Source organism: Pteropus vampyrus, unplaced genomic scaffold (genome assembly GCF_000151845.1).
Source record: "Pteropus vampyrus isolate Shadow unplaced genomic scaffold, Pvam_2.0 Scaffold262, whole genome shotgun sequence".
Lineage (NCBI taxonomy): Eukaryota > Metazoa > Chordata > Mammalia > Chiroptera > Pteropodidae > Pteropus > Pteropus vampyrus.
Window position 1 is genome coordinate 1,090,161 of NW_011889043.1, and position 27,862 is coordinate 1,118,022.

The 27,862-nt window shown below is 39.4% G+C and overlaps 1 protein-coding gene, 1 non-coding gene and 1 pseudogene across 5 annotated transcripts; all 3 read left to right on the forward strand.

Moving 5' to 3' along the window:
- Positions 1–4,119: 4,119 nt before the first annotated feature.
- LOC111729463 lies at positions 4,120–4,238 on the forward strand (annotated as a pseudogene).
- A 3,769-nt stretch (positions 4,239–8,007) lies between these two features.
- ZBED3 (zinc finger BED-type containing 3) lies at positions 8,008–26,940 on the forward strand. Of its 4 annotated transcripts, none has more exons than XM_023520420.1 (4): positions 8,020–8,284; positions 14,898–15,032; positions 22,343–23,033; positions 23,133–26,940. In XM_023520420.1, exons 3-4 carry the CDS (start codon positions 22,357–22,359, stop codon positions 23,290–23,292), a joined length of 837 nt encoding a protein of 278 aa, XP_023376188.1. In that variant the 5' UTR covers positions 8,020–8,284; positions 14,898–15,032; positions 22,343–22,356; the 3' UTR covers positions 23,293–26,940. The 4 variants fall into 4 exon arrangements, with proteins under 4 accessions (XP_023376190.1, XP_023376188.1, XP_011373426.1 ...); XM_023520421.1 differs by lacking the exon at positions 8,020–8,284 and adding an exon at positions 8,378–8,451; XM_023520422.1 differs by lacking the exon at positions 14,898–15,032 and having other exon boundaries at positions 8,008–8,284.
- LOC111729483 lies at positions 13,036–13,173 on the forward strand. Its single transcript, XR_002776246.1, has one exon. It is a non-coding gene; the product is annotated as a small nucleolar RNA SNORA47 (small nucleolar RNA).
- Positions 26,941–27,862: the final 922 nt, after the last annotated feature.

Below are 27,862 nucleotides of genomic sequence, written 5' to 3' on the forward strand. Positions count from 1 at the left end.
TACCACCTTGGCTAGGAACCTTGGTCGGTGAGTAAGAACAGGAAGATCTGCACTGCTGTCACTCATATTGCCTTGTGTTTTCTGTTCTTCCTTTTATCACCCCCTCTCTTTCTTCCCTTTAAAATGTGGTAGTAAAAAATCTTAGTTCCTACATTTAGACATAAACATTCCTTGATGTCCCAAAGCACATAGGTTTGATTCTCACTGTCCCTTCAACTGTGTATATGTTAACAGAAATTGCAAATGCATGGCTAAGTAAATCAGCCAGCGAATGCGCCATGGACCTTTACGAGGCATTTCACAACCCTAACAGAAGAAAAATATGAAATACCTAGATAACCTGCAAGCCCCCTCCACAATCATAGGCACGTAGTAGCTTATAGTGACTGGATGCACATAAACAACAACAAAATACAGGATGAGGGACTAGTGGGTTCCGAAAGGGGACTGAAATTCTGAGGTCATTTCTTATACTACTTCTTCCTAATAGCTCTAAGAAACAGAAATCGATGTCTAATGCCTCTGAGAATTCCCATAGAAAGGGAGCCATTTCTTTCTGCTACCAGTGTTTCCCTCTCATTCCTGGAAAAGGTCATCTGGGGAGCACTACTCTCTAGAGCTGAGTACCATCGGAATATTGCCCTTTGAGCAGAAGCTGTCTCCTCAATGACACTGATGCCAATAAAAGACATCAGGAGACGTGAGAACTACAAACATCAGAGTTACTACCCATTCTCTTGTTTATTATTTTCTGCTACATACTAAACAGTTTGAATCTTAAAAATATCTCAGTTCTGGTCCACAAGATTGCAACAGTCCAACTGGTCTACCTATCTCTAGTCTGTTTATTTTTCAAAAGCATCCCCTATGTTTCCCCAAAGTGGTATATTTAAAATATAAATCTTACTATATAACTCACTTGCTTAAAATTACCTCCAGAATAAACTCCAAGTTTAGCTTTGTTTCAAGCGAAAAGGACTTACATCTGTATATAATTACAGTAAAGATGTCAAGTTGCAAAGACAAGTTAAAATTTTCACAACTCTCAAGCCAAAAGTCAACCAACAAAATAAACATAAAGTCTATATTAACATTTTTCTAACCTTATATGACAGAAAATGATGGAAAATGGGTCTGAAAATGGGTTAGAAAATGAGGAAGTTGGGTCTGAAAAAGTCTAGAGGTAAAGACTGAAAACAGTTCACCATGTGGGAATAGCTTTTGTTACAATAATAATTACAAATATAAAATAAAGACATTATTTGAAAAACATGATTATTTACAATTTTTTTAAAAGCCTCTTTGGAAAACAGTCTGGAGGTTCCTCAAAAAATTAAAAATGGATCTACTTTTTGACCCAGCAATTGCACTTCTGGGTATTTATCCAAAGAAACCCAAAACAATAATTCGTACCAATCTATGCACCCCTACATTCACAGCAGCGCTATTCACAATAGCCAAGATATGGATGCAACCTAAATTCCCATAAACAGATGACTGGATAGAGAAGTTATGATTCATATATACAATGGAACATTACTTAGCCATAAAAAAATGAAATCCTACCATTTGCAACGACATGGATAGACCTAGAGGTTATTATGCTGAACAAAAGAGACAGAAAAAGATAAATACCATACGATTTTACTTACATGAGGAATCTAAGGAACAAAAAGAACAAATTAATCAAAAACAGACTCACAAATATAGTGGACAATTTGGTGATGGACAGAGGGGACAGGGGTTGGGGATCTGGGAGAAAGAGGCGAAGGATTAAAGAAGTATAAATTAGTAGTTGACAGATGGTCATGGAGATGGGGAACACAGTATAGAGAATGTAGTCAGCAGTAATGTAATAGCGAGGTGGAGAGCCAGAAGGGTGATAAGTAATTGGGGGGATCGTTTCATAAACTATATAAATGTCTAACCAATGTACTGTATACTGGAAACTAATAATAAAATAATACAAAATGCTTTTTAAAAAAGCCTCTTTTTATGCGGAGAAAAAGGAACCCTCATACACTGCTGGTGGGACTGCAAATTGGTACAGCCACTATGGAAAACAGTATGGAGGTTCCTCAAAAAACTAAGAATTGATCTACCATATATGATCCAGCAATCTCTCTACTGGGTATTTACCCCAAAGACTTGAAAACCCATATCCAAAAAGATATTTGCACACTGATGTTCACAGCAGCACTATTCACAGTGGCCAGGACATGGAAGCAACCGAAGTGTCCTACAATAGATGATTGGCTAAAGAAGCTGTGGCACATATATACAATGGAATATTACTCAGCCATAAGAAGAGATGAAATACTGCCATTTGCGACAACCTGGATGGACCTCGAAATAATCATGCTAAGCAAAATAAGCCAGACTGAAAAAGTTGAAAATCACATGATATCACTTATATGTGGGCTATAAACCTAAAAGCAACAAATGAACAGGACAAACAGAGGCTCAAGGACATGGACAATGGACTAGTAATTACCAGACGTTAGGGGGAGGAGTGGGGTCAAATATAGAGGGGGAGGGGGAGGGGGAGGGTGAAGTGGGTAAAGGGGATCAAATATATGGTAGCTGAAGGAAACTGGACTTTGGGTGGTAATCACACAATAGAATATATAGATGTGAAATTATAATATACACCTGAAAATTATATAATTGTATTTATCAATGTTACTCCAATAAACTTAAAAAAATAAAATAAAAAATAAAAAAGCCTCTTTATTTTGGCATGCATTCCTTTCATTACTCTCCCTGCTCCCCCAGTCCTGCTTTCTGTGATCACCTCTCAAACTACCTGCAGTCCAGTTCTTATCTTAATCATACATTGGGGGGAACCCAAGCTAAGAAAGTAAGTACCAGAATGGCCCTAGAAAGTAGAAGCTTAGAACCTCTGAATCTACAAACCTCAGGATGGGGTCCTGGACCTAGATTACTTACCCATTAGGCAGTAACAAGGACACCATTCCTAGTGTTAAGTGGAGTGATGACAACCCATGGTGTGCTGTGATGGTAAGATTAAAATTCTCACCTGTGATAAATTAAGATAATCGACAAAAGTGGAAATATTGGTTTATTCAGTAGCTTTGGCTGGCCCCATAAAATATATACAGTTGACCCTTGAACAACACAGGTTTGAACTGTGTGGGTCTCAATTATACATGGGTTGGTTTTTTCGTTTTTGTTTTTGTTTTCAATAAACATACAGTTGACCTTCCATATCCCCAGTTTTCCATCTGCAGATTCAACCAACCATGGATACAGAAGGTCAAATGTATGCATTGTTACATTTTACATAGGATTTGAGCATCCATGGATTTTGGAACCAATCCCTCATGGATACTGGGGGAATCTCTATAGTTAAGTTGTAGGGAGTTTAAAGTTATATGTGGATTTTTACTGTTTTTTTTTTTTTTAAAGGAGCCAATTTATGAAATTAAATAAAGTTTGTGAAGGGAGAGAGAACCCAGGTGAGGGCACCTCTACCCTGGCAGGCCCAGCACAGCTGAAGCTCAGCACACCGTGTACCCCTGTTTTTCTTCTCCTCCCGGGAGGGAGGGGGCCAAGATAGCCAGGCCCCAACCTGGTGGCCAGAAGCCAGGAGCCTAGAGCAGAAGTTGCAAAAGTAGGGGTGCTGCAAGGCCTCCCCTGCAGAGATGCACTGCACAGGGTTACACTTGTGTAACACTGGGTTACAAGACCTTCTGTAGCTGGTTTCTCCCTGTGGCCTTGAGCTTAGGTACGATGTTCACTAGTGACTTTGTTGCTGGGTACATCATGTAGGGCTTATAGTCTGGTAGCTTGGTTGTGGCAGTCCATTGCTCCTCGGTCAGTGTCCCCAGCAGCTGGAAGATCTTCTTTAACTGGCCATCTACATCACTGCCAGGGAAAAGAGGCCACCTGGCATTTGCCACCTCTGCAAAGATGCAGCCGGCTGACCACATGTTGATGGACATGGAGTACAGCTTGGCCCCAACATATGGAATCAGTACTACAACCCCTGTGTTGTTCAAGGATCAGCTGTACATCCAGAAGCAGCTAGCCTGATAGGCCATTAGAATAGCCTGTAAAAATTTCTAAAGTGCCATTTGGGGAATAATATCCTATAGGGTCTACAGCCATGCTACCCTGAACAAGCCTGATCCTGTCTGATCTCGGAAGCTAAGCAGGGTCGGGCCTGGTTAGTACCTGGATAGGAGACAACCTAGGAAGACCAGGTGCTGTAGGTGTAAAAAATAAATAATAAATAAAGGATTGTAAGCTGACAAGGTCCTTGCAATCTGTGCAGTCAACCAAGGGTTGCCTCGCCTAAAAAAAAATAAAAAATAAAAAAATAAAAATATCCTGTAGAAAGCGATGCTGCCCTCCAGGGTAAATTATATGCATTAAATCAACGATTTGTGGGTCTGTGTCCCTAATAACCAGAATACATGGCTCCTCAACACTGTACAAGCTTTCAAGCACCACAAAACCTGGATGCATACGGTGTCTATTAATGTGGGTGTTAAAAGTCTCCTAATCCGCAGCTCCTCAAACTACCTTTTCTCTGTGTAAGCTAAACTACAGGGAGCTGCTTACCATTGCTCTCATCCCTCCAAAATAATTAAATCTGAGGCTTCGATGAAGGCCATATAGCAAAACGCTTTTCCAGCCAGTCTTCCCCACCCCCACTCCCCACTTCTACAACTCGGTTCCCCATTCCATGTCTGACTGAAGCACACTTTTCTTCTTCTCTCTCTTTCTCTTTTCCCTTTTCTTTCTTTGTTCCATCCTTCCTTTCTGCCTTCTTTGCTTCAGACCCTGCCAAGATGCAAATAATTAAGGAAAATCTAAGTAATCTAGGAAATCAGGGCATAAAAATATACAGGTATAGAAATAAAAGATTAGCAAACAGAAAAGTTGACATTGTGAGAAGTCGCACTGTGCCCACCCCCCTCTAAAAAAAGATATTAAAGTCCTAACCCTAGGTATCTGTGAATGTGATATTATTTGGAAATAGGGTTTCGGCAGCTGTCATCAAGATAAGATAAGGTCAGCAGGGTAGGGCTTAATCTAATATGACTGGTATTTTTATAAGAAGAAGGAAAGACACCAACACACAAGGAGAATGCTATGTGACAACAGAGGCAGAGATTGGAGTAATATAACTGCAAGCCGAGAACTGCTGGCCACCATCAGAAGCTAGGAAGAGGTAAGGAAGGATTTTCCCTTACAGGTTTCAGAGGGAGCATGGTCATGCTGGCACCTTGATTTTGGACTTCTAACCTTTCAAACTAGGAGAGAATAAATGTCTGTTGATTTAAGCCACTTAGTTTGTGGTACTTTGTCGCAGCAGCCCTAGGAAACTTAGAGAGCAGGCATCCCATATTTGACTCTTGGCCTTCCTAGCAGCTAAGGACGTTACGTGCTCCACTGTGCCCACAGGATTAAAAAGTCCCCTTTGTTCAGGGAATGCAGAGCTTTTTATCACCTGAGAGATCAGAGAATGGTCTTCTCTGGGTCAGAAAAAACACTGTAGGTATCAGTGGACAAGTGAATGACATCATGATACTGATTCAGATAATAAATTTTATACAGCTATTTATAAATAATATAAATAGCTGGTGCCTCACTGAAGGTAGATGACATGATCCCCAAGGGATAGTTCATCAAAAGCACATCTAGAAACCAGAAATAAAAGAGGAGACATTACTACTAACCTTCCAGAAATAAAAAAGTTATAAGGGAATATTATGCACAATTGTATATAAACACATTCGATAACTTGAATGAAATGGACAAATTCCTAGAAAGATACAAACTACCAACACTGACTCAAGAAGGCCTAGGTAGCTTCACTGTTGAACTCTACCAAACATTTAAGGAAGAATTAATATCAATTCTTCACAAACTCTTCCCAAAAGAAGAAGGAATACTTCTCAACTCATTTTATGAGGCCAGTATTACTCTGACACCAAAACCAGACAAAAATATCACAAGAAGACTTCAGACCAAAAGCACATATAGGATGTACCAAAAGAGTGTGGTCCAAGTACACGGCTCTGTAATTTCACGTCTTTGAGGTAATCTCCATAAATAGTTCACTCAGATTGAATTTTGGTAAGGATTAGACAGTAGATTTCAAGGCTATAATCTCTGGCAAGAATCTGGAGAGTAAATATTCTGCCTTACCAATAAAATACAGGTCTTCATGCTTTGCCAGCTTCTAGGACAGGGATAGAAATGAGGTCTTGTGAAAATTAAATGTTATTTATTTATGGTTAAGTGCATGATGAAAGTTAGGGAAACTGCCACTACCAAAATAAGAACTGAAGAGTGCTTTTCTTGCTGAAACTTGAACAGAGAATGTGGAACAAAGAAAAAAGAGTTATTAAATATTTGAGATGTATTTTGTAATTTGATTTAAAATTTCATCTAAAACTACAAGAAAGGGATTTCAGATTATAAGAAAGTTTAAGCATTGACAAACAGAGAAAACAGGCTCCTTTCTTCTGGACTTTAAAAATAAATCCAAAACATATCCTGTTAGGATAATAAACATATAATTCCAGGAATCAAAATCCTACTCTTGTTTAGATCTTGGTTAAATACTGCCACTTTCAAGAAGATGTAGCTGTTCTCAATTTAGTGTGACACTTCAATGTTTCCTCTTGCATCATTTTTCACTTTCTTCTTGGAGTTGCATTTGTCTTATTGTCTTACTGAAATGTAATCTTCTTGAGGGCAAGAATGATCTCTTGACTCTCTAGACTTTTATTCAGGTTTAGGATAGTCCTTTGCCCATAACCAGAACTTACTGAAAACTGTTTTATGAACTACTGAAAATAGTATGTATCTCATTACATGATCAGTTTAAAGCCAAAGAGATTTTTAAGATACTCAAAGTAAAAAGTCTCTTGTTAAAAGAATGCCAGATACAAAAAACTTTAAACATGTGTTTATGAATCAAACCATAAATAAGAGATGGCTTTACCCTGATTCGTTTATACTAGTTATATTTCTTTTAATCAAATGTCCACGGCTGTAAATGTTCTTTTGGATGAGAAGGAAAATATTAACCTAATAGTTAACCTTCACATTAAAAAATTATCCATTGAAGACACTCGACTAGTTTCTTTTTCTGAAACCATTCTTGGAATGGTAAGGAGAAATTCCATTAATGGACTTTGAAACTCTAGTTTCTAGATAGGATAAGGTTAAAAAAAATTACCTGAACCAAAGCATGTAAAGTGGATTATATTATTGTAGCCAGTTATTCCCTGTCCTCCTTTTAAGAAGATTATACAATCTCTGCCTATTACCATATGATTTACAAGGCTTCCTTCTGAGAAGAACATATCTTCTGGCCCCACTGACAGCAGGCTTTGTCATGTGACTTACTCTGGCCAATAGAGTGTAAGCAGAATTGAGGTTGGAAGAATGTGAACTGTTTTAAGAGCAGTATGGGCCAGCAGTGCGTAAGAGCTGATTATTATGTTTCCAGAAACTTGGCAAGCCACTTGTTCAACTGTCAGTAGCTTGAAATCAGCCATGGTGGGAGTACTGACATCATGGAAATAGCAAAGACTACACAAATCAGGACTCCTCTTCCCTCAAAGTTGATTCCTGCACACCGAGAGCTTGTCCTCCAAAAAGACTTTTCAACCTGGAGTTTGGAATAAAGGAAATTGGTGGAGTAGAGCCAAAGCTGCCAGCAGCAGATGTAATTTGCTTGAGAAATGAAATCCTTGTTACTATAAATCGCTTAGTTGCCAGGGGTTTTACCTCTGCATAATCTATCAAAAGCTGCCTGATACACAAGTGTTAAGTTTTAGTGAACACCAATGAGCCCTACCTTTATCTGTCCAGAGCTTGGTTGGGGAATTTCTTCTAATAACTTGTGCCATCACACACCTAAAACCTGAAAGGATGAAAGCTGTCTTCTGAGACTCAAAACAGAACTCCAGGTCTTGGAAGGTTAATGGAAAGGCATAAAACAAAAACAAAAAAAAAATTTTTTTAATCATTAAACTACTGTATCATTTCTAAACCCTGGCAAACCCAAGTCTGTCACTTGTGGACCTAGATGGTTTAGGAGTCACTCCCCAGTCCTTTCAACTACAGGTCACATGTTACCGTCCACCCTTTCACCCCCAGATGCGGGAATTGAGCGCTGTTTCTTTAAGGGGGACGAGCGGAGATTTCCTTACAGGACAAAATGTCTGCGAGGATCCTGGAAGGGATCGGCGAGCCCACACTCCCAGCCCGCTTCCTGCCGCGCTTCGGGAATGATGGAGTGAGTGTGGGCCTCGAGGCTCGCTCAGCGCGGGCCCAGGGCGAAGCTGGGGCTCCAGAGGCCCAGTTGTGGGGGTTGGGGGAGGTTGCGGTGCAAGGGGGTTGGTGATGGCGAAGCAAGCTGGGGACCAGCCCTGGGCAACCAGTCCTGGGCCTCAGGGACCACAGGTGAGCCGCGACTGGCAAACACCGCAGCCCTGTGTTATTACAGGCTTGCTTATGCGCCGGGTGCAGGTCGCGCCCTTCCTTTGCTGTAGTCAGATTGTCCTTATTGTAAATGATGCATTTGGCACCAGATTCTGCATAAAGGCACCGTTTAATTTCTTTCAGCACCTCATTTTTGCTCCTTCTCTACAGTCTCCCCTCAAAAAAGTTATTCGAGAATATCGAAAATCATCTACTTCCTTTATTAGATTTGCTTTATTGCAGTCAGACTTTTAACAGTGCAAGTGGTTTGGTGCCCCCTCTCTAATTGAGATTTTTCTTAATGTTTCTCACTTGGGGGAAGAGATACCCAATGCAAGCCAGATGCTCAAACAAGAATTCCTACCTCCATGCTGCTCAAACAAAAGAAATTTCTGATCCTTTCTGAGTATACAGAATCAATTTGCTGTAATTACTTACATTAACCAAATGCCCAAGTTTACCAAGCAAACATCTCTCCTACCTTGAAAGAAAAAAATAAGTACCTGCCACCATCCAAACTTTTAATTAGCCCAGACTTACAAAGATAGGGTGTTTAAGAGAATCTGTTGTAGAAATAAGTTAATAAATTGACATAATTAGGGTAATTATTTTCTGCACTTTTCATTAATGTGTTATTTGTACACCCTTTGGGGCCAAAAATAGCTTGAAGCAACCCACAGTAAAAAGTATTCAACAATGTGTAAAAAGGACAAGAGCCAAAACCAGGTTAATTCTCAATTTAAAAATCTTTTTGTTACAAAGGCCTTTGAATGCAGCTTAAAATCTAATTCATATTAAATTATAAATTTTACAAGATAAAATGAATCGACACACTTATTTTTAGGAACATACATATTAAATAAAGTAATGCAGGTCTGAAATAAAGGTCCCCTTTAGGGCAAAACACTTTATAATTTTTATTTTTAAAAATTCATTAATAGAGAAAATACTTCTGAGATTGTCAGCTAATGGCAGAGGTATCTATGAGTTTGGCTTACATTTAAAGAACATCTTTGATTCACCAGATAAATAGCTGTGGGTCCAGTAGATTTTTTACAGTTCTTGTTTAACCTTTTTTTAAATATTTTCAAACTTGACCCTTTATTCCCTGACCCAAGTATCCACACTTTATGGTTTAGAGGCATTTTTACTTGCTTTTTAGTTTCATTTAGGCCTTCAGCCTGGTGATTCCAGGATAATTTTTCTAATTGTCTGGATTATAAATAGATTAATACGTGGCAGCAAACTAATATTTCAACAAGATGGACAGGTAAGATAAATGAACTGTGTTTTCTGTGAGATGTCAGTTGTCAAGGTTAATTATTTGTTTTATTATGTGCTACTTTGATTTTAGTTAATGGTAGATAAAATAAATGAAAATGTTTTTAGTGTTTCCACACAAGTCTGTGTAGAATTCACATTAGTGTGAATTTCTTACCGAAAATCCAGATTCAACCTACACATAATTGTTTATAACTCTGGAAGATTAATCCAACTGAAGAGATTTCCTTTGACTATGGAAGGACAATAGAGCTTGTAATTCATTTGTTATTTCCTTTTGAGAACATTGCCTAGTTCTTTGGCCTTTAGCCTGCCTAATATTTTGTATGTGTACAAGCATAAGTATAAAATAATAAAATTAACTTTTATGGGTGGTTTGTAGGATGATTATCAATGTTATGGTCATATATTGTGTGTGTACTCATTTTAAACAAATTATTCATCCAGGTCTTGATCTCTTCCCTTATATTAATATTCAGGGAAATCACACTGATAAATCTGGGTTTTAATCTGATAGGTTATTAGAAGAATAGAACTTCTTCAGAGAACTTCAAATAGAAAGTCAAATGCAGAGGTAATTAATGTGAATGTATTATCTTCCACAGGCTTTGACTTATCATTCCTTCTCAATAATGGATACTTAATGAAACTCACAGGAGAGTTCAGAGGTGTGGTATCAACAATACTACACTCTCCCTTTCCAAGGAATAAATAAAATCTACCTTTTTTCCCAGCTTTTTCCCCCCTGAAGTTAGACTCAAAACTTTCTACTATTAAAATAATTTCTTGCTAGCAATGGTTTTATTTAGTTTCAAGAAATTTTACTTTAAAATATGAGCTTGGAAGCTTAGTTAAATGACTAAAGAATTGGAACTTTATGAGTCAGCATTAGTGGTAATGTATTTTTGTGAATTTTGTACCCTGAGGAGGGTGGAGAAGGGAAGGGATGCTGAAGCAGCAGTGTCTGCATGAACGTTAGTGTTAGGGTCCCCAAACCCACCTCTCCCCACCCAGCGTGAACACTGTGTGATGGAATTCATTCTCATGAGTGAACCTTTACCAGGGGTATCAGAATTATTGCTGGAAGCATCTCACCACCAGACAGTGAGCTTGGTCCAGAGGGCAAGAACTATGTGGTTCTCCTCTTGGCACCTTGGGGACAGGGAGCAAGCATGTGCTGACCCTGAACGGGTGCATAATAAGCATCTGACTGAAAGTGTAGATGGAGTGAATGGATATAAACAAAGTAATCACATTCATTGGTACCTTTCTGGTAGTTTAAAAATTGTCTAAGGAAAAATTCAGGGAGCTCTTATTTTTCATTTTCTTCTTGTTAACTAACCATCCAGTTAATGGATGTGCATTTTTGTTGGGTACTTGGTAAGGAAGAAATGCATATCGCAGGGCTCCAGCTAACCAGATCTTCCTGTCATCTCCTACCTGAGTGATAAGCAACCTATTTCACGTCAATCAGGTCAGTTTAGGACATGAAAATAAATTTGGTTGGAGAGATGAGGTAGATCTGTGATTCTTTTTTATTTGCTTTTTGTATTCAAAAATCTCCAAGAGAATTCTTCCAACTTAAACTACCTACTTACTGTACTGAATAATAAAATGTCAAAGAGAAAAATAACACTGCTTTTTAGCTACTAAGATCTTAACGTGGGCATGTTTGAGCAGTAAATATTAGTAGCTTCTTTTCGTTTATGCCTTAAATTTATATAGCACTGGGTAGTCCAACAGTGTGACCATATGCATTATCTGATTTCAGCCATCAGTTTAGAGGCAGATAATCTTAGCATTTCCCTTGACAGATGGAGATACGGCAACTTGGGTGAGATGGGTCTAAGAAAAGTAGATTTGGATTCTTTGCATTTAATGCAGCATCCCCTGAGTGTCTGCTCTGTGACAGGGAGATGAGTGAGATGGGCTGCTCTCTCGTGGCATCCTCCACCTCTTGGAGATATAGAACCTCCTTCAGCTCCAGCAGGGCACAGCAAATCACCCAAAACTGAGTTCTCTCCAGGGCCAGATGGCAGTGCACTATGCCTCACAGGACTGTCCCCTCCAGCCACCACAGTTAAGGCTGCTTAGCCCCCTGCCTGAGCTCATATTCCTGAGGATTGTTTTATAAAATTATATTTTATTTATGTATAGGTACTGCCATATACATACTCTACTAAATGTATACACATGATCACATGCATGCTTTCTTAGTACCTTTTTTCTTTTCTTTTTAAGTTTATCTCTTCTCCTTCTCCCTCTTTTCACATCAACTGCCACTCCCTCAACCCATAATGTGTCTCCTTATTTTTCTGTACATATACATATCCTATATCCTATACAGATCTGTATATTATTTAATAATGAGATCATACACACTTTTCTGCAACTTGCTTTTCTCCAAAGAAAGTGAACAGTTCTTCCGGAAATCCCTCCGGAAAGTGAACAGTTCCTCCGGCAACTTACTTTTCTCCAAAGAAAGTAAACGATTCCTCCAGAAATCCCTCCGGAACAGTTATCTGCCACAGCTCCAATCCATCCTTTTTAGTGGCTGCATAATATTCCCTGGTGTGACCATACGTTATTTACCCAGCCATTCTCCTACTGATAGTCATCCCCTCATTTCCAGTTTTTTGCCATTCTAAATAATACTGTACTAATAATATCCTAATACATATGACTTCACATATTAGTACTTTTAGTTCTATAGAATAGGTTCCCAGAAGTGGAATCCCTAATTATATCTATTATTAATTAGTAGAAATTGCCACATTGCTTTTCTAAAAGACTTCAGATCTCCACGAGTAATTCATAAGGACACCCTTTTCTCTGCCTCCCTTCTAGCTTTGGCTGACAGACCTCTTCATTTTTGTTACTGTGATGGATCTAAAATGAGACCTTATGTTACTTTAATAGCACTTCCCGGAATATAAGTAATGTGCATCTTTCCACAAGTATCCTGGCCATTTGACTTGGCGCTTATGTCATTTGCCTACTCATATTTTTTTCCCATTTTTTATGGGGTTATTTGTTTCTTTCGTAAGTTTTTAAGAGTTCTCTGTATTAGGGTTGTGGCCAAAGATTGGAAGGCTTCTCTCCCAAGCCAAGATGGTTGACTGGGAGGCTTCTCTCCCTCTGCACTACAGCAGTAGTTGAAATGAACTCAGAGGTTGTTTAGCAGAGCTAGGAAGGCCGTTATGACCTGCAGCCGCAGACTGCTGGTCACTCTTTAGATACTGAGCCTGAACAGAAGATTGTATTAAACCAGAATGTAGCTGTGTGCGGAGGTCTGAGAAGGTGAGGCAGTTCTGTACCATGCTGCCTTCCACTGGTTAAGACCTCCAAGAGCAAAGGCCTACCAAGGCAGAGGATGTCCATCTGCCACCCTCAAAGGGGCAGCGCTGTGCTGGCTGACATTTGTGGTAGGTGCTGCTTGTCTCTGGCTCTGATGAGGCATTCCATTAAATCTAAAGGATTAAGACATCAAAATCAGTGCTTCTCACCCTTGCTTTCACTTTAACTCTAATATTAGATAGGATTCATGTCTGTGGCACCACTTTGAGTATCCTAGAGTTTAAAGAAACCCAGAGACATCTTGCAGGGAGGTAAGGCATGACAGCAATTGGTTACCTCTGGCTTCTTTAGGGGCTTATCGGTAATGAGTACTCTCAGGCTTTGGCACAGGTAAGAGTCTGCAGGTTACATGCAATTTTCAACCCTCAGCTCAATGCTTCAGAATGCAAAGCAACAGTCTGATAGTATAGAAAATCTTTAAATCTCTTTTGATATATAAAATAAATATAGAGATTCATTATATTATTCTGTCAACTTTTGTGTATGCCCAGTAATAAAATTTTTATTTATATTTTATTTAAATTTTAGTAAAATATAAGCTGGAAAGAAAAGATTCAAATGTAGAAGGAAATGGAATTGTAAAACAAAAAATGAAAAAAGTATAGAAAAAAATTTAAGGTAAAGATTAATTAACACTAAAAAATTAAGACTAAAATCTAGTTCTTTTTACTAATCATAATGTTTACTAAAAAAATTATCCTTGGAGATGGTCTATTGCTCCCCTCCTCCCTCATCCCTGTTTTGGGGACTTTAGAATTTAATAAATCTATTGAGAAAATCTAGCCTTTAACTTCTAAAGAGCTTTTATACTATTGGTCATCATGAGTAACGATATTCAAATCAATACCTATTGCATCAGAAGATATGTAAATGGCTATTTCTTGTGTTAGGAGAGGCCTAGTACTTGTTTATCTTGCTGATTCTTATAAATTTGTTATCTTTTTTCAAAATGTGGAAGATATATTAAATGTTATGCCTGATCCTGAGTGGACTTGCTTGATGGGAAAAAGAATAATGGGGTTTAGAAAATGGTAATTATTCTTTAACAAGACCATTAGCCACTGAATTAAAATCTTACAGTAAATTCTGTTGTTATAACAACTTATTTTTCCTGTTCTCATCTTTGTCTTCAGTCATTCCTAGTTGCATTTAACAAGAGAGATCCTGGAACTTTATCATGGCTCACTGTTGCTGGTTCACAACCTGACAGTATGAGTGAGCACTGACTCTCTCACTGTGCATTATTCTCCCATTTGATACTTTGCCTAAAATAAGTTCTCAGATGAGCTCCAGGAGTCTGTCACGTGTTCTCTTATTATTTTTAAACTTTCAAAGCAAATTTGTCTAGAATCACACATTTGGTCTTTTGTGAAGTTATTTCTTAAATAAGCACCTTTTCTATCCCTCCTTGTTTAACAGATTATTGCAGTAGTAAAATATTTTCTTAATAAGAAAGATTTTGCAATGATAGTCCCTGTATTGTGTCTGGATCCCTTTAATACAGACATTTTGTTGGAGAAAGCAAGAAGCTATAGTTTTTTATTTTTATTTCTTAATTAAAAGCATTGACCAAGGCACGTTTCTTGCAAGTACACAGAGGGAGCCATTTAGTTGGGATGCGCAATATAGAAAACTAAATCTACTTGTTTTATGACTCAAGCACCTATGGAGGTTCTGAAAAATGAACACCAGAAGGACATAGTATTAACAAGTATTTCTAATATCTATCTTTAAGGCTATTTAATTAAATTTCTTTTACTCAGCTAACTGTCCTCTAAATTTATTCCTAGCACTGCTGATGATTATTCAGAACTTAGGGATCATGCTGCAGTGTTTCTATCTGAGAACTTGGGTTGGCTGGAAATGCTGAGGCAATGACAGGGACTCCAGAGCCCTCAGGACATAGCCCACCAGCTAATTTAAAGGTAAAAGTTTAGAGAGCTGCTTTTTATATTTCCTAAATGTGCAAATTTAAAAAATAAAACATTTTTATTACTTTTAGTACTGTAAATTTCCTCATAAGCACACTGTTTTTTAAATTTTAAATTGAAAACAAAGATACTTTCATCTTGAAAAAAGTACCCTCATTGAAACCTTTTTAAAAGGCTGTTCACTACTGGCACTTTCATCCCTAAAGTTTAAGAAATGAACTTTTCATTTCTAAAGCTTTATTTTGTTTGTCTCTAAAATTTACTCTGCAACACTGAGAGAATATGAAAGGGAGCTTTGCTCTTATTCTGAAGAGAAAAGACAGTAACTTTTTCGTAGGATTAAAGAGGAGCCTAGATAAAACTAATATATACAGCAGACTTCTGGTCAAGATGGTAGAGCAGGTAAACACTGTGCTGGCCTCTTCCCACAGCTACATCAAAATTATAACTAAACTATGGAACAATCATCATTGAGAACCACCTAAAGACTAGCTGAACAAAAGTCTTATCACTAAGGATATAAAGAAGAAGCCACAACAAGACTGGTAGGAGGTGCAGAGACATGGAACAGGAAGATCCCACACCCACGGTGTGGTTATTAAGAATTGGGAAGAATATTTCAGCTATAGAGTTCCCCCCTGAGGAGTGAGTGGTCCCCAGCCTGAAGCACCTGAAGACCCAGACATCTTTCTGAAAAGCATGTGCAAAGATTCATTCACTCACAAACTCACTTGCCCTGGGTTCCAGCATGTGGGCAGCAGCTCAAAAAGTGCCAGGGACATACAGAAAGAAATTAAATTGATTGGCGTCAGTGTGAAGGCTGGAGGTGAAGGGGTCGGGGCAGCTCTCTCCAGGATAGAAGTGCTGGCAGGCGCTATTGTTCCTTTATTGAACACTCCTCCCACCCAGCACGCATGTGCAAGTGGGCACCAAATCTGTGCTCTCCATTAACACTGTTTGCCTTGCCTTAGTGATTCCCTGAGACACCATCCCACCCAGCTCACATGCCTGGCCCAAGCCACCTTCAGCAGCTTTTCTACATGAGCAACCTGCCTTGGCTCATGCTGCTGACTTTCCTAAAATCTCTCAAAGATCTACAAACCCCAAACAAGAAGCAGTTGGCCACAACGTGCCATGTAACTCTTCCTAAGCAGCCCCAAGCCCAACACAAACTGCAACGGGTCTCAACTTGCATTGTAACTCCCATCGGGTGGCCCCAAGCCTGACATAAGCTGCAGCCAGTGTTGGCTTGGAACATAGCATCAACTAAGCAGCCACAAGCCTGCCACAAGTGGTGGCTGGCCTCAGCTCACATCCTGGTGCCCACTAAAGAGTCCCGACCCTGACACTAGTGGCAGCCAGCCTCTGTTCGCAGCATAGACTCTCCCAAGCACATCTAAGCCCAGCAGAAGCAACAGCCAACTGCAAATCACTTTGTAGCCCCCACCAGGCAGCCCTAAGCCTGGTACAAATGGCAGCAGAGCCCCTCCCAGGAGGCTCCAGAACCAATGCACCTGGTGGTCAGCTTCAGACTACACCAGAGCACCACCCATCCAATTCTATAAACAACACACCCAGAGAGAGGAACTAACTGGCATCAGAACCCTGTTAAAATGACTCCTCTGTGGGGTCCGTCCTCCGCACAAGAACTCATCTGCTGTAGTCATGGCCAGCCCTCACAGCTAGTCAACCTGAGCGTCAGTCCCACTGACTGATGTGCCAGCAGCAATCAAGGCTCAACTACAAGAGGATACATACAACCCACACAAGGGACACCCTGGTGCACCGGCTTAGGTGACCAGGGAGACTGCAATACTGATCCCCCCAGGACACCTACTATTTAAGGCCACTCTGCCAAGACTGAGAGATGTAGCAGATCTATTTAACACACAGAAGCAAACACAGAGAGGCAGCTAAAATAAGGAGACAAACATGTCTCAAATGAAAGAATAGGACAAAACTCCAGAAAAAGAACTAAACAGAATGGAGACAAGCAATCTACCAGGCACAGAGTTCAAAACACTGGTTGTAAAGATGCCCAATGAAGTTAGGGGAAGAATAGATGAACTCAGTGAGAACTTCAACAAAGAAAATGAAACCAAAAGAAGAACCAGTCAGAAATTAAGGAAATAATAACTGAAATGAAATAATACATTAGGGGGGATTAACATCAGATTAGTTGAAGCAGAAGATCAAATCAGCAATCTGGAAGACAAGGTAGCAGAAAACACCCAATCAGAACAGCAAAACAAAAACAAAACAAAAAAAAATTTTTTTTTTAAATGGACATAGTTTAAGGGACCTCTGGGACATCAAGTGTACTAACATTTGCATCATATGGATACCAGAAAAAGAAGAGAGAGAGCAAGGGGTTGAAAACCTATTTGAAGAAATAATGACTGAATACTCCCCTAACCTGGCAAAGGAAATAGACATAAAAGTCCAGAAAGTGCAGAGATGAACCAAAGAGGCTCACACTAAGACACATCATAATTAAAATGCCAGTGGTTAAAGACGAAGAATCTTAATCGTAGCAAGAAATAAGCAGTTAGTTACCTAAAAGGGAGCACCCATAAGCTATCAGCTGATTTCTCAACAGAAACTTTGCAGGCCAGAGGAACTGGCACAAAATATTTAAAGTGATGAAAAGCAGAGACCTAAAACCAAGATTAGTCTACCTGGCAAGGCTACCACATAAAATTGAAAGTGAGATAAGGAGACTCCCAGACAAGAAAAAGCAGAAGGAGTTCATCACCACTAAACCAGTATTACAAGAAATGTTAAAAGGACTTTAAGTAGAAAAGAGAATCAAAAATATGAATATGAAAATATAAAAAAGAAAAATATTCTCACTGACAAAAGCAAACACTTGTGAAGGGGGTGAGTAAAAATTGTAGTGATTTTAGAATGTGTTCTAACTTAAGCAACCATCAACTTGAAATAGACTGTGATAAACATAGCTTGGTATATGTGATAAGCAAATAGCAACCACAAACCAAAAATCTACAAAAACTATACAAGAAATAAAGAGAAAGGAATCCAAACACAACGCTATATAAAGTCATCAACATACAAGAGAATAAGAAAGAAAAGAGAACTACAAAACAATCAGAAAACAATTTTTTAAATAGCAATAACAACATACCTATCAATTTTACTTTAAATGTAAATGGACTAAATAATCCAATCAAAAAAAAAAGGGGGCCGAAAAGGGAAAAAAAAAAAAAACCGGAAAAAAACCGCCCAAAAAAAAACCAACTCAAAATGAAAAAACCAAAAAAGAAGAAAAAGAAGGAAAAATAATTCAAGCAAAAGGAAAAAAAAAAAAAAAGCTGGGGTAACAATACTTAGACAAAATACACATGTAAACAAGGGCTATAACAAGAGACAAAGAAGGGTATTTCATAATGATAAAGGGAATTGGTCCAACAAGAGGATATAACTCTCATAAACATCTACGCACCCAATATAGGAGCACCTAAATATATAAAGCAAATATTGATAGACATAAAGGGAGAGATCGACAGCAATACAGTAATAGTAGGGGGCTTCAACACCCCCATTGCCATCAATGGATAGGTCATCCAGGCAGAAAATCAACAAAGAAACAGTGGTCTTAAATGATACATTCTTTTCAAGTGCACATGAAACATTTTTTGAGGTTAGACCATATGTTAGGCCACAAACAAGTCTCAATAAATTGAAGAAGACTGAAATCCTATCAGGCATCGTCTCTGATCACAATGTATGAGACAAAACAAAAACAGTTCTAAGAGAGAAATTTACAGGAAAAGAGGCCTACCCTAAGAAACAAGAAAAATCTCAATCTAACTTTATACCTAAAGGAACTAGAAAAAGAACAAACAAAGCCCAAAGTGAATTAAAGGAAGGAAATAATAAAGATCAGCGTGGAAATAAATGAAATAGAGTCCAAAAAACAACAGAAAAGATCAATGAAACCAAGAGCTGGTTTTTTGAAAAGATAATAAAATTGATAAACATATAGCTGGACTCCTCAAGAAAAAGAGGTCTCAAATAAATAAAATCAGAAATGAAAGTGAAGTGACAACTGACACAACAGAAATACAAAGGATTGTAAGGAAATACTACAAACAATTATGCTGACAAATTGGACAACCTGGAAGAAATGGATAAATTCCTAGAAACACAGAATCTTCCATGGCTGAATCAGGAAGAAACAGAAAAGCTGAATAAACTGGTAACTAATAATAAAATTCAATCAGTAATCAAAAAACTCTCAGCAAACAAAAGCCCTTGACCAGATGGTTTAACGGGTGAATTTTACCAAAGACTCAAAGAAGAAGTAATACTAGCCTCAAACTATTTCAAAAGCTTGAAGAGGAAGGAAGTCTCCCAAAATCATTTTAGGAGGCCAGCATTACCCTCATACCAAAACTAGACAAAGACACTATTAAAAAAGATTATAGGCCAATATCTCTGAAGAACATAGATACAAAAATTCTCAAAAATATTAGCAAACTGAATTCAGCAATACATTCAAAAGTCATATATCATCATCAAGAGGGATTTACTGCTGATATGCAAGGTTGGTTCAATATCTGCAAATTAATTAGCATGATATACCACATACACAAAATGAAGGATAAAAATCAAATGATAATATCACAGATGCTGAAAAGCATTCGACAAAATCCAAAATCCATTTATGATAAAAACTTTCAGCAAAGTGGGGACAGAGAGAACATACCTCGACATAATAAAAACCATATATGACAAAGCCATGGCTAATATACTCAATGGTGAAAAGTTGACAGCTTTTTTTTTAAGGTCAGGAACAAGAAAAGAATGTCTACTTTCACCACTTTAAGTCAGCAAAGTAGTGGAAATCCTAGCCACAGCAATTGGACAAAAATAAATAAATAAATAAATTAATTAATTAATTAAAGGCATCCGAATTGGAAAGGAAGAAATAAAGCTCTCATTTGCAGATGGCATGATACTATATAGAGAACCCTAAAGATTCCAACAAAAAACTATTTGGACTAATAAATGAATTCAGTAAAGTAGCAGGATACAAAATTAATATTCATAAGTTGGTTGCATTTTTATATACTAATAACAAACTATCAGAAAGAGCAATTAAGGAAACAATTCTATTTACAATTGCATCAAAAAGAATAAAATACCTAGGGATAAGTTTAACCAAGGAGGTAAAAGACCTATACTAGGAAAACTATAAAACGTTGAAGAAAGAAATTTAAGAAGATACAAATAAATGACAGAATATATGGTGCTCATGGATAAGAAGAATTAACTCTGTTAAAATGTTCATACTACCCAAAGCAATCTACAGATTCAGTGCTATCCCTATCAAAATACCAGTGGCATTTTTCACAGAACTAGAACAAATAATCCTAAAATGTACATGTAATCACAGAAGACCCTAAATAACCAAAGCAGTCTTGAAGAACAAAGTTGGAGGTATCATGCAACTTGATATCAAACTATACTAAGGCTATAATAATCAAAGCATCATGGTACTGGCATAAAAACAGACACATAGATCAATGGAACAGAATACAGAGCCCAGAAATAAACCCACACCTGTATGATCAATTCATCTATGACAAAGAAGGAAAGAATATACAATGGGGTCAAGACAGTCTCTTTAATAAATGGTATTGGGAAAACTCGACAGATACATGCAAAAGAATGAAACTGGATCACTTTCTTAGACCATATACAAGAATAAACTCAAAATGGATTAAAGACCTAAATGTAAGATCTGAAACCATAAAACTCCTAGGAAAAAACATAGGCAGTAAAGTGTTTGACATTGCTCTTAGTAGTATTTTCTTGGATGTGTCTCCTCGCGCAAAGGAAACAAAAGAAAAACAAATGGGACTACATCAAACTAAAAAGATTTTGCACAGCAAAGGAAACCATCAACAAAACAATAAGACAACCTACTGTATGGGAGAAGATATTCACCAGATATATCCGATAAGGGGTTAATATCCGAAACATATCAGGAACTCATACAACTTAACACCAAAACAATCCAATATAAAAATGGGAAGGGGACCTGAATAGACATTTCTCCAAAGAGGACTTACATATGGCAAATAAGCATATGAAAAGATGCTGAACATCACTAATCACCAGAAAAATGCAAATTAAAACCACAATGAGATATCACTTCACACCTGTCAGAATGGCTTTCATCAGTAAATTAACAAACAAGTGTTGTTGAGGGAACACTTGTGCACTGTTGGTGGGATCATAAATTGGTGCAGCCACTATGGAAAACAGTATGAAGATTCCTCAAAAAATTAAAAATAGAATTATCATATGACAGCAATTTAACTTCCGGGTAGTTATCCAAAGAAATCGAAAACACTAATTTGAAAGGATTTATGCACCCGCTATGTTCATTGCAGCATTGTTTACAATAGCCAAGGTATGGAAGCAACCTAAGTGTCCATCGATGGATGAATAGATGAATAGATAATGAAGAGGTGGTACATAACACAATGGAATATTACTCAGCCATGAAAAAGAATGAAATCTTGCCATTCATGACATCGTGGATGGACCTAGATGGTATTATGGTTAAGTGAAGTAAGTCAGACAGAAATACAGATTACATATGATTTCACTTATATGTGAAATCTGAAAAACAAACGAACAAACAAAGTCGTAGATACAGAGAACAAATTGATGGCTGCCAGATGGGAAAGGGGTTGGGGGAATGAGTGAGAACATTGAAGGGATTAATAAGTACAAATTGCCAGTTATAAAAATAGTCACAGTGATGTATAATCAATAATGTAATAACTATGTATGGTGTCAGGTCAGTACCAGACTTATTGGGGTGATCACTTCCAAAGTTACATACATGTCTAATCACTATGTTGTACACCTGAAACTAATATAATATTGTATGTTAACTGTAATTGAAAAAGGAAAACTAATTTTAAAAGTTAATATATACATACAGAACTTAAGTAGCTCTTTCCATTTAAGAAGACTGGCTTCCCATTTGTTAGCTGAGGACTCATTTAATTTGTAAGAGAATTCCTAGTTAAGAAAAGAGGGTTAGACATTTTTAACATTTTTTTTTTCCTGAGGAATCAACAGTTAATAATACTAAAAAAGAAACCCATGTATCTACCCAAACTGACCATAGGATTTTTACCTGTAATAAAAGAGAGGCATGGTTTCTTCACAGGCTATAGTCATAGAAGTTGTGTGTTTGAGAGTGTGTGTATATCTATGTATATAAAATTTTGTTGTTCTTACCTTTCCCCCTTGGTATGCAGACGCTGCAGAGAGGATGAGGAGCGACGAGGTGGCGGAGACCATGGAAGAGACCCATGGGCCTGACGATGCTGAGGCGCAGGGCGGTTTGTACCTGGGCTTGGCGCCGGCGCCTCCCGGGCGCCTGGGGGCGCCATACTCCGAGGTTTGGGGGTACTTTCACCTGGCCTCCGCGCGCCCGGGACAGGCGTCGGGTCACTGGGCGACCTGTCGGCTGTGTGGGGAGCAGGTGAGCCGGGGCCCGGGCTTCCACGCGGGCACCCCGGCGCTGTGGAGGCACCTGAAGAGTGCGCATCGGCGGGAACTGGAGAAGACCGCCACCCCGCGCTCGCCGCCGCCGGCCCCCGGCCCTGGCCCTGCGGAGGCCGCCGAGGGCGACTGGGCACGCCTGCTGGAGCAGATGGGCGCGCTGGCTGTGCGCGGAAGCCTGCGCGAGCGCGAGCTGGCTCGGCGGGAGGCGGCCGTGGAGCAGGGAGAGCGCGCTCTGGAGCGGAGGCGCAGGGCCCTGCGGGAGGAGGAGCGCGCCGCGGCCCAGGTGCGGCGGGAGCTGCAGGCCGAGAGAGAGCTGCTGCAGGCGCGGCTGCGGGAAGTGACCCGCCGTGAGGGCGCGTTGGCTGCTGTCCCGCTGCAGACTCCGCTTAAAGAGGAGCCTGAGGAGGATAGGGATGGCTACATTATCACGAAAGTTCTCCTGTAAGTTTTGGCTTCAAGTGTATTCCATTTCTACTGCGTGTGTTCCGCGGACCAGTGTCTTGAGCTCACCTTCAACCTCACCTTCTTGCTGAAACTCAGGCCCTGCCTTCTGCTGAACCAGAATCTTCAATGTGGGACTTTGAAAAGCACTTCGGAAGCCAGAGCAGAACCCAAAATCACTTCCACTCTGCCGTTACCTGGGGTGCCTGGGAGCGCCCCATGCAGGGGGCGGTTTTCCTCCGACTGCCTTTGGAAATGAAAGCTTCAGCAGCCTCTTGACCTAGATGACCCAGAGCCATGTACCTGGAAACTCTGAAAGGACAAAGATTCCCTACACACCAAAAACTACCATACCATATGCCTGTATACCAACCGGGGCATTCCATGGTGGAGGGCCCATGGAAATGATGATAATTTACGCCCCCCCCCGCCCCCCAAAAGAGTTTTACTCATTTCCTAATGAATAAATCATTGATGAGCAGACTTTGCTCAGCACTAAGTTCTGAAAGAGGGGCTAGTTTCCACAACTGCTCTTTGCCCTCATCATCTCTGGTGCCTCAGCAGGACAACTCCGAGAACCCCTCTGTTTACTCTGCTCCCCAGCTTGCACACAATATCAAATGCACCCTATCTCACCTCGGCAGTCTTTCCCCTTTCAGACTCAGTGGAAGCTGCAGTCAATCCCCACTTTCTGCCTCACGCCTGCCTCCTTACCAACAACACATGACCTCATCCTTCATTGCTTCCTTCTCCACTTGTCTCCACAGTCCTCACTTCTGGGTCAAAGAAGGCATCCTTCTCATCTGAAACAACCTCCTCATGTTTTCCATCCATTCCTTTTCCACCTGCACTGGATTCCTCCTTTCCTCTGTCTTATTCCCTCCCTTTACTCAGACTTCCTCTTCTTCAGAAATGCCCACTCACTTACACTAAAAGACTCCTACAGCCTGGATGTCTCAACCACCATCCAAGAGGGGCAAGTAGTCCTTACTGGCTATACTTCCTCCCCATTCTTTACTCCTTTACTCCATGGTCAGCTTTCCGTGCTACATTGGAATTTTAAGAAGCCGCCACTATTTCCCAGAGGCCGAATATAATGATTTATTTTCAGCCTTCATTTTGCTTAATCTCTGCCTTCTTGAAATTTCTCCTCTAGTAGGTAGAACTTGCTTTTCCTCCAAAGAATTCCTTTTCCTGATGTAGACTAGTTCCCAAATGATCTTTTTTCAGGTCTTTTTTTTTTTTTCATTTTTTTATATATTGAGAACTTTCAAGCATCCAGAAAAAGTTGAAAGGCTAGTACAATGAATACTTACACATACCATCCACCTAGACTGAACAATTAACATTTTGCCATATTTACTTTTTCTTCCTGCCATCCCATACATACATGACATTTCATCCCTAAGTGTTACAGCATATGTCTAAGAATTAAGACATTGTTCTACATGATTACAGTGCAATTATCATACCTGACTATAAACAATTTCCTAATCTCTAACATCAAGTTCTTAATCAAAATTCCCCAGTTGTCCCAAGAATGTCTTTTTATCTTTAAAAACAAGATCCAATCAAAGTAAATATATTACTTTTGATTATAACCCTTTAGCCTGGAACAGCCGCCCTTACTTTTTTTTCCCTATGAAGAGTCTCAGCCATCTGTCTTATAGAATGTCTTCTATCTGGATTCCTTAGGCCAATTTCTGCCTTAGTTCTTAGCTTATCTACCTGTAGAGCTGCAATAATCACATCTGTGCCAGCAACTATTGAATACTTCTAGCCTTGAGTATTCTCTTGCCTTCCCCCCAGGGTCTGTCCTTTATGTCCAATCTCCTGCTGGATGTTTCTACCTCTGCTTGCTTATCTTGCCATTACTGATGGAAGGGGCAAATATATTCAAGTCCACATCCCCACCCTTCACCTTTACTGGGCTCTTAAAGTGTATCAAATACATACACACTTTACATGTATTATCTCACTTTATTCTCATAGCAGCTCTACAGGGAGGTCTTAATACTATGCCCATTTTACAGATAAGGAAACTGACATAGGAGTTAAGTAGCTTATACAAGATCATAGCTGGTAAATAGTAGAGTTGAGATACAAATTCAGTCTCTACTTCCAGATTCCAGCCTCCTAGCTGCTGTACGGTCTTCCTTGTTACTCAGTCACCTGGCTGACACCTGTTTCCTTCCTAACACCAATTCCAAGTAAAACCATCAGTGACATTAACGTACAATAAGCATTCACCATGTGCTAGGACCGTGGTAAATGCTTTACAAGAATAACTGCTTACTAGGCAGCAAATCCATTAAATAAGTGCTCTTATGCCCATTTTGTAGAGGAAGAGACAGGCTCAGGGAAGATAAGTAATGTCTTCAGAGTCACACAACTACTAAGAGGCAGAGTGAGACTTAAACTTCAGTCTCACTGAGTTCTAGGCCTCTGATCTACTATTTTTACAAAATATCACAACTGTCTTCCTTCAGATGCCACCTGTCAAACTCAGGCCCCATTTATCATTCATCTGGGTGGAGTTCATCTTCCCATCACTGTCTGCTCCCACTGTTCATACTGGACACTCAACTTAGCCAAAAGGATCTTCCTAAGCCAAGTTTGTTTATATCACTTCTTCTGCTCAAAAGTCCCCCAAGATCATCTATCATCTACAGGCTTTGACTTTGTGGCCTGACATCCAAGTCCCCCAAACCTGGCACCAGTCTTAGGTGTCCCCTTCCTGACATATGCTGTGTTCTCCAGCCTATTGGACTGTTCTTCCTCACATGCCCTGGTCTTGGAGCCTCTATGCCTCTGTTCACCTTCCCTCTACTTAAAGTCTTTTCAATCTAAATATGAAAAATCCACTCATTTTTCTAAGACCAAATCCAAATTTGACTGCCTACATGAAGCTTTCTTTGGTTCCTCATTTAGAGATGATTCCTTACTTCTCTGGACTCATAGCATTTTGCATCTCACAACTCTTAGAACAGGCTATCTAGCATATGGCTAAATGGGTTTTTATCCCTCTTGCCAGACCCTGAGCCCTTGGGGTTAGGGATGCAGTTCACTCATCTTTCTACTCCCACAATGCCTTGCATATATAACAGCTGCTTAATAAATATTTGAGGCATCAAACCCACTCAATGTGTTTAAGATTTTAACAAGTTGGTTTTCTCATAATTATTAATATACTCATTTATCTTTAATTCTGAATAGAATTCATAACAGAAAAATGAAAAGCCTAAAATAATCTTAAAGCTGTTTAATCAAAGGATTTAGTGTCAGTTATTAAACTGTTTGGTTTGAATCCAATCAACTACTCCAGCATGTCATTATCAAGAATGTTTTTTTAAACTATTTTTTTCATTACACAAGTAACAAAAATGCAATGCCCCAATCTGTGAAGAACAGCAGAAAAAAAAAAAAACAACTCCCCACAGTCCTGACACCTTGGTAAAAGTGCAAGCAACATTTTAATGTATTTTATTCTTCTGTCTTTTGCAATTTTTACATTACTCTAATAATAGTATGTTATTTCTCTTACATACTGACATTTAACTTCATGTGTATTTATAAGTCAGGCTATAAGATCTGAATTTGCACTTTTTAGAAGGAAAAAATCTTTAAAAAATGTTACTCTATTTCACCAATTGTTAGGACCATTAAAATAAGCAAAGATTTACTTTTAGAATCGTAACCATTCTCTCATGAAAGATGGCTAATGGGAGCCCAAATAGCCTGTTCAGAGCTGAGGAGAACAGTTAACCTGACTGATGAATGAGTGCTGGTTTTGGGAGTTAAGGGAAGAGAGTGTGCTTTCCGCTTTATACTCTATTGCACTGTTGTAATTTTTTTTTTACCAAGCATGAATTACTTTTATAATAAAAAATTACTTACATTTTGCAAATGAAAACTCCTCACCACCAGTATTCAGCTTCCTTAAAATAAAAAAACAAGCAACACAAGAACTGATATAATCCCCAATTCCAGAAAAGCCTAGAAGAAATGTAGCCCCGTGCAGCCCAACTCCATCATTGGACAAAGGAGAAAACGGGTCCCAGAGTGGCTTGTCAGGAGAGAGCGGCTATGGCAGCTCACATGACTATCCTCCTCAACTGATATTCCACCTCCTTGGTCTTGAGTGCTCTGCTGGCAAAGCCCAAGGGCTATCAGGACCAATTAGCAGAGCTGGCATCTCCACATCAGCTAAGCAGTGGGATTAGAGTGCACAGGTATGTTCCAGGGATTGTTTCATCCTCACTGGCTGTGGCAGTCTGCCCTCAAAGTGTTGGCACTACTGATGGATGAGTGACACGCCTCACCGGCATCAGCAGGGCTTCCCTGATTTGTGCCGGGACTTGCCATTAGCATCACCCAGGTGCTGCCTATGAGAGCAATGCATGCACTGCATTAGCAAGGTGGGATGGCTGGTACTGGGATGCAGACTGCCCTGAATTCCTGCCATGATGTAAAGTGATCAGTCACCTCTTGAGGTTGAGATTTGGCAGGGAAAAGGGGATGTGGGTAAAGCAGGGCAATGACTGAGCTTGAAACAGCTAAGGCCCTTTAGGCACCTAAGCTGTCATCCTTGGAGGCCAAAGGCCAAAAGAGAGAAGGGTTTGGCTTGTTTTGGGCTAGGTGTCTACTTTAAATAGCTGTCCATGTCTTTAATGTTTAAAAAGGGATTCGGAAACACTGGGCTTTTGTTTTCTTTTGCTGACATGAACTCATTAAGGAATTCTATTTCTAAAGGTATGAACTTCTTATCTTCCTATAACCTGAATCTGCTTCTTTGTCTGGAAAATGGATGAGGTGATCATTAAGGTCCT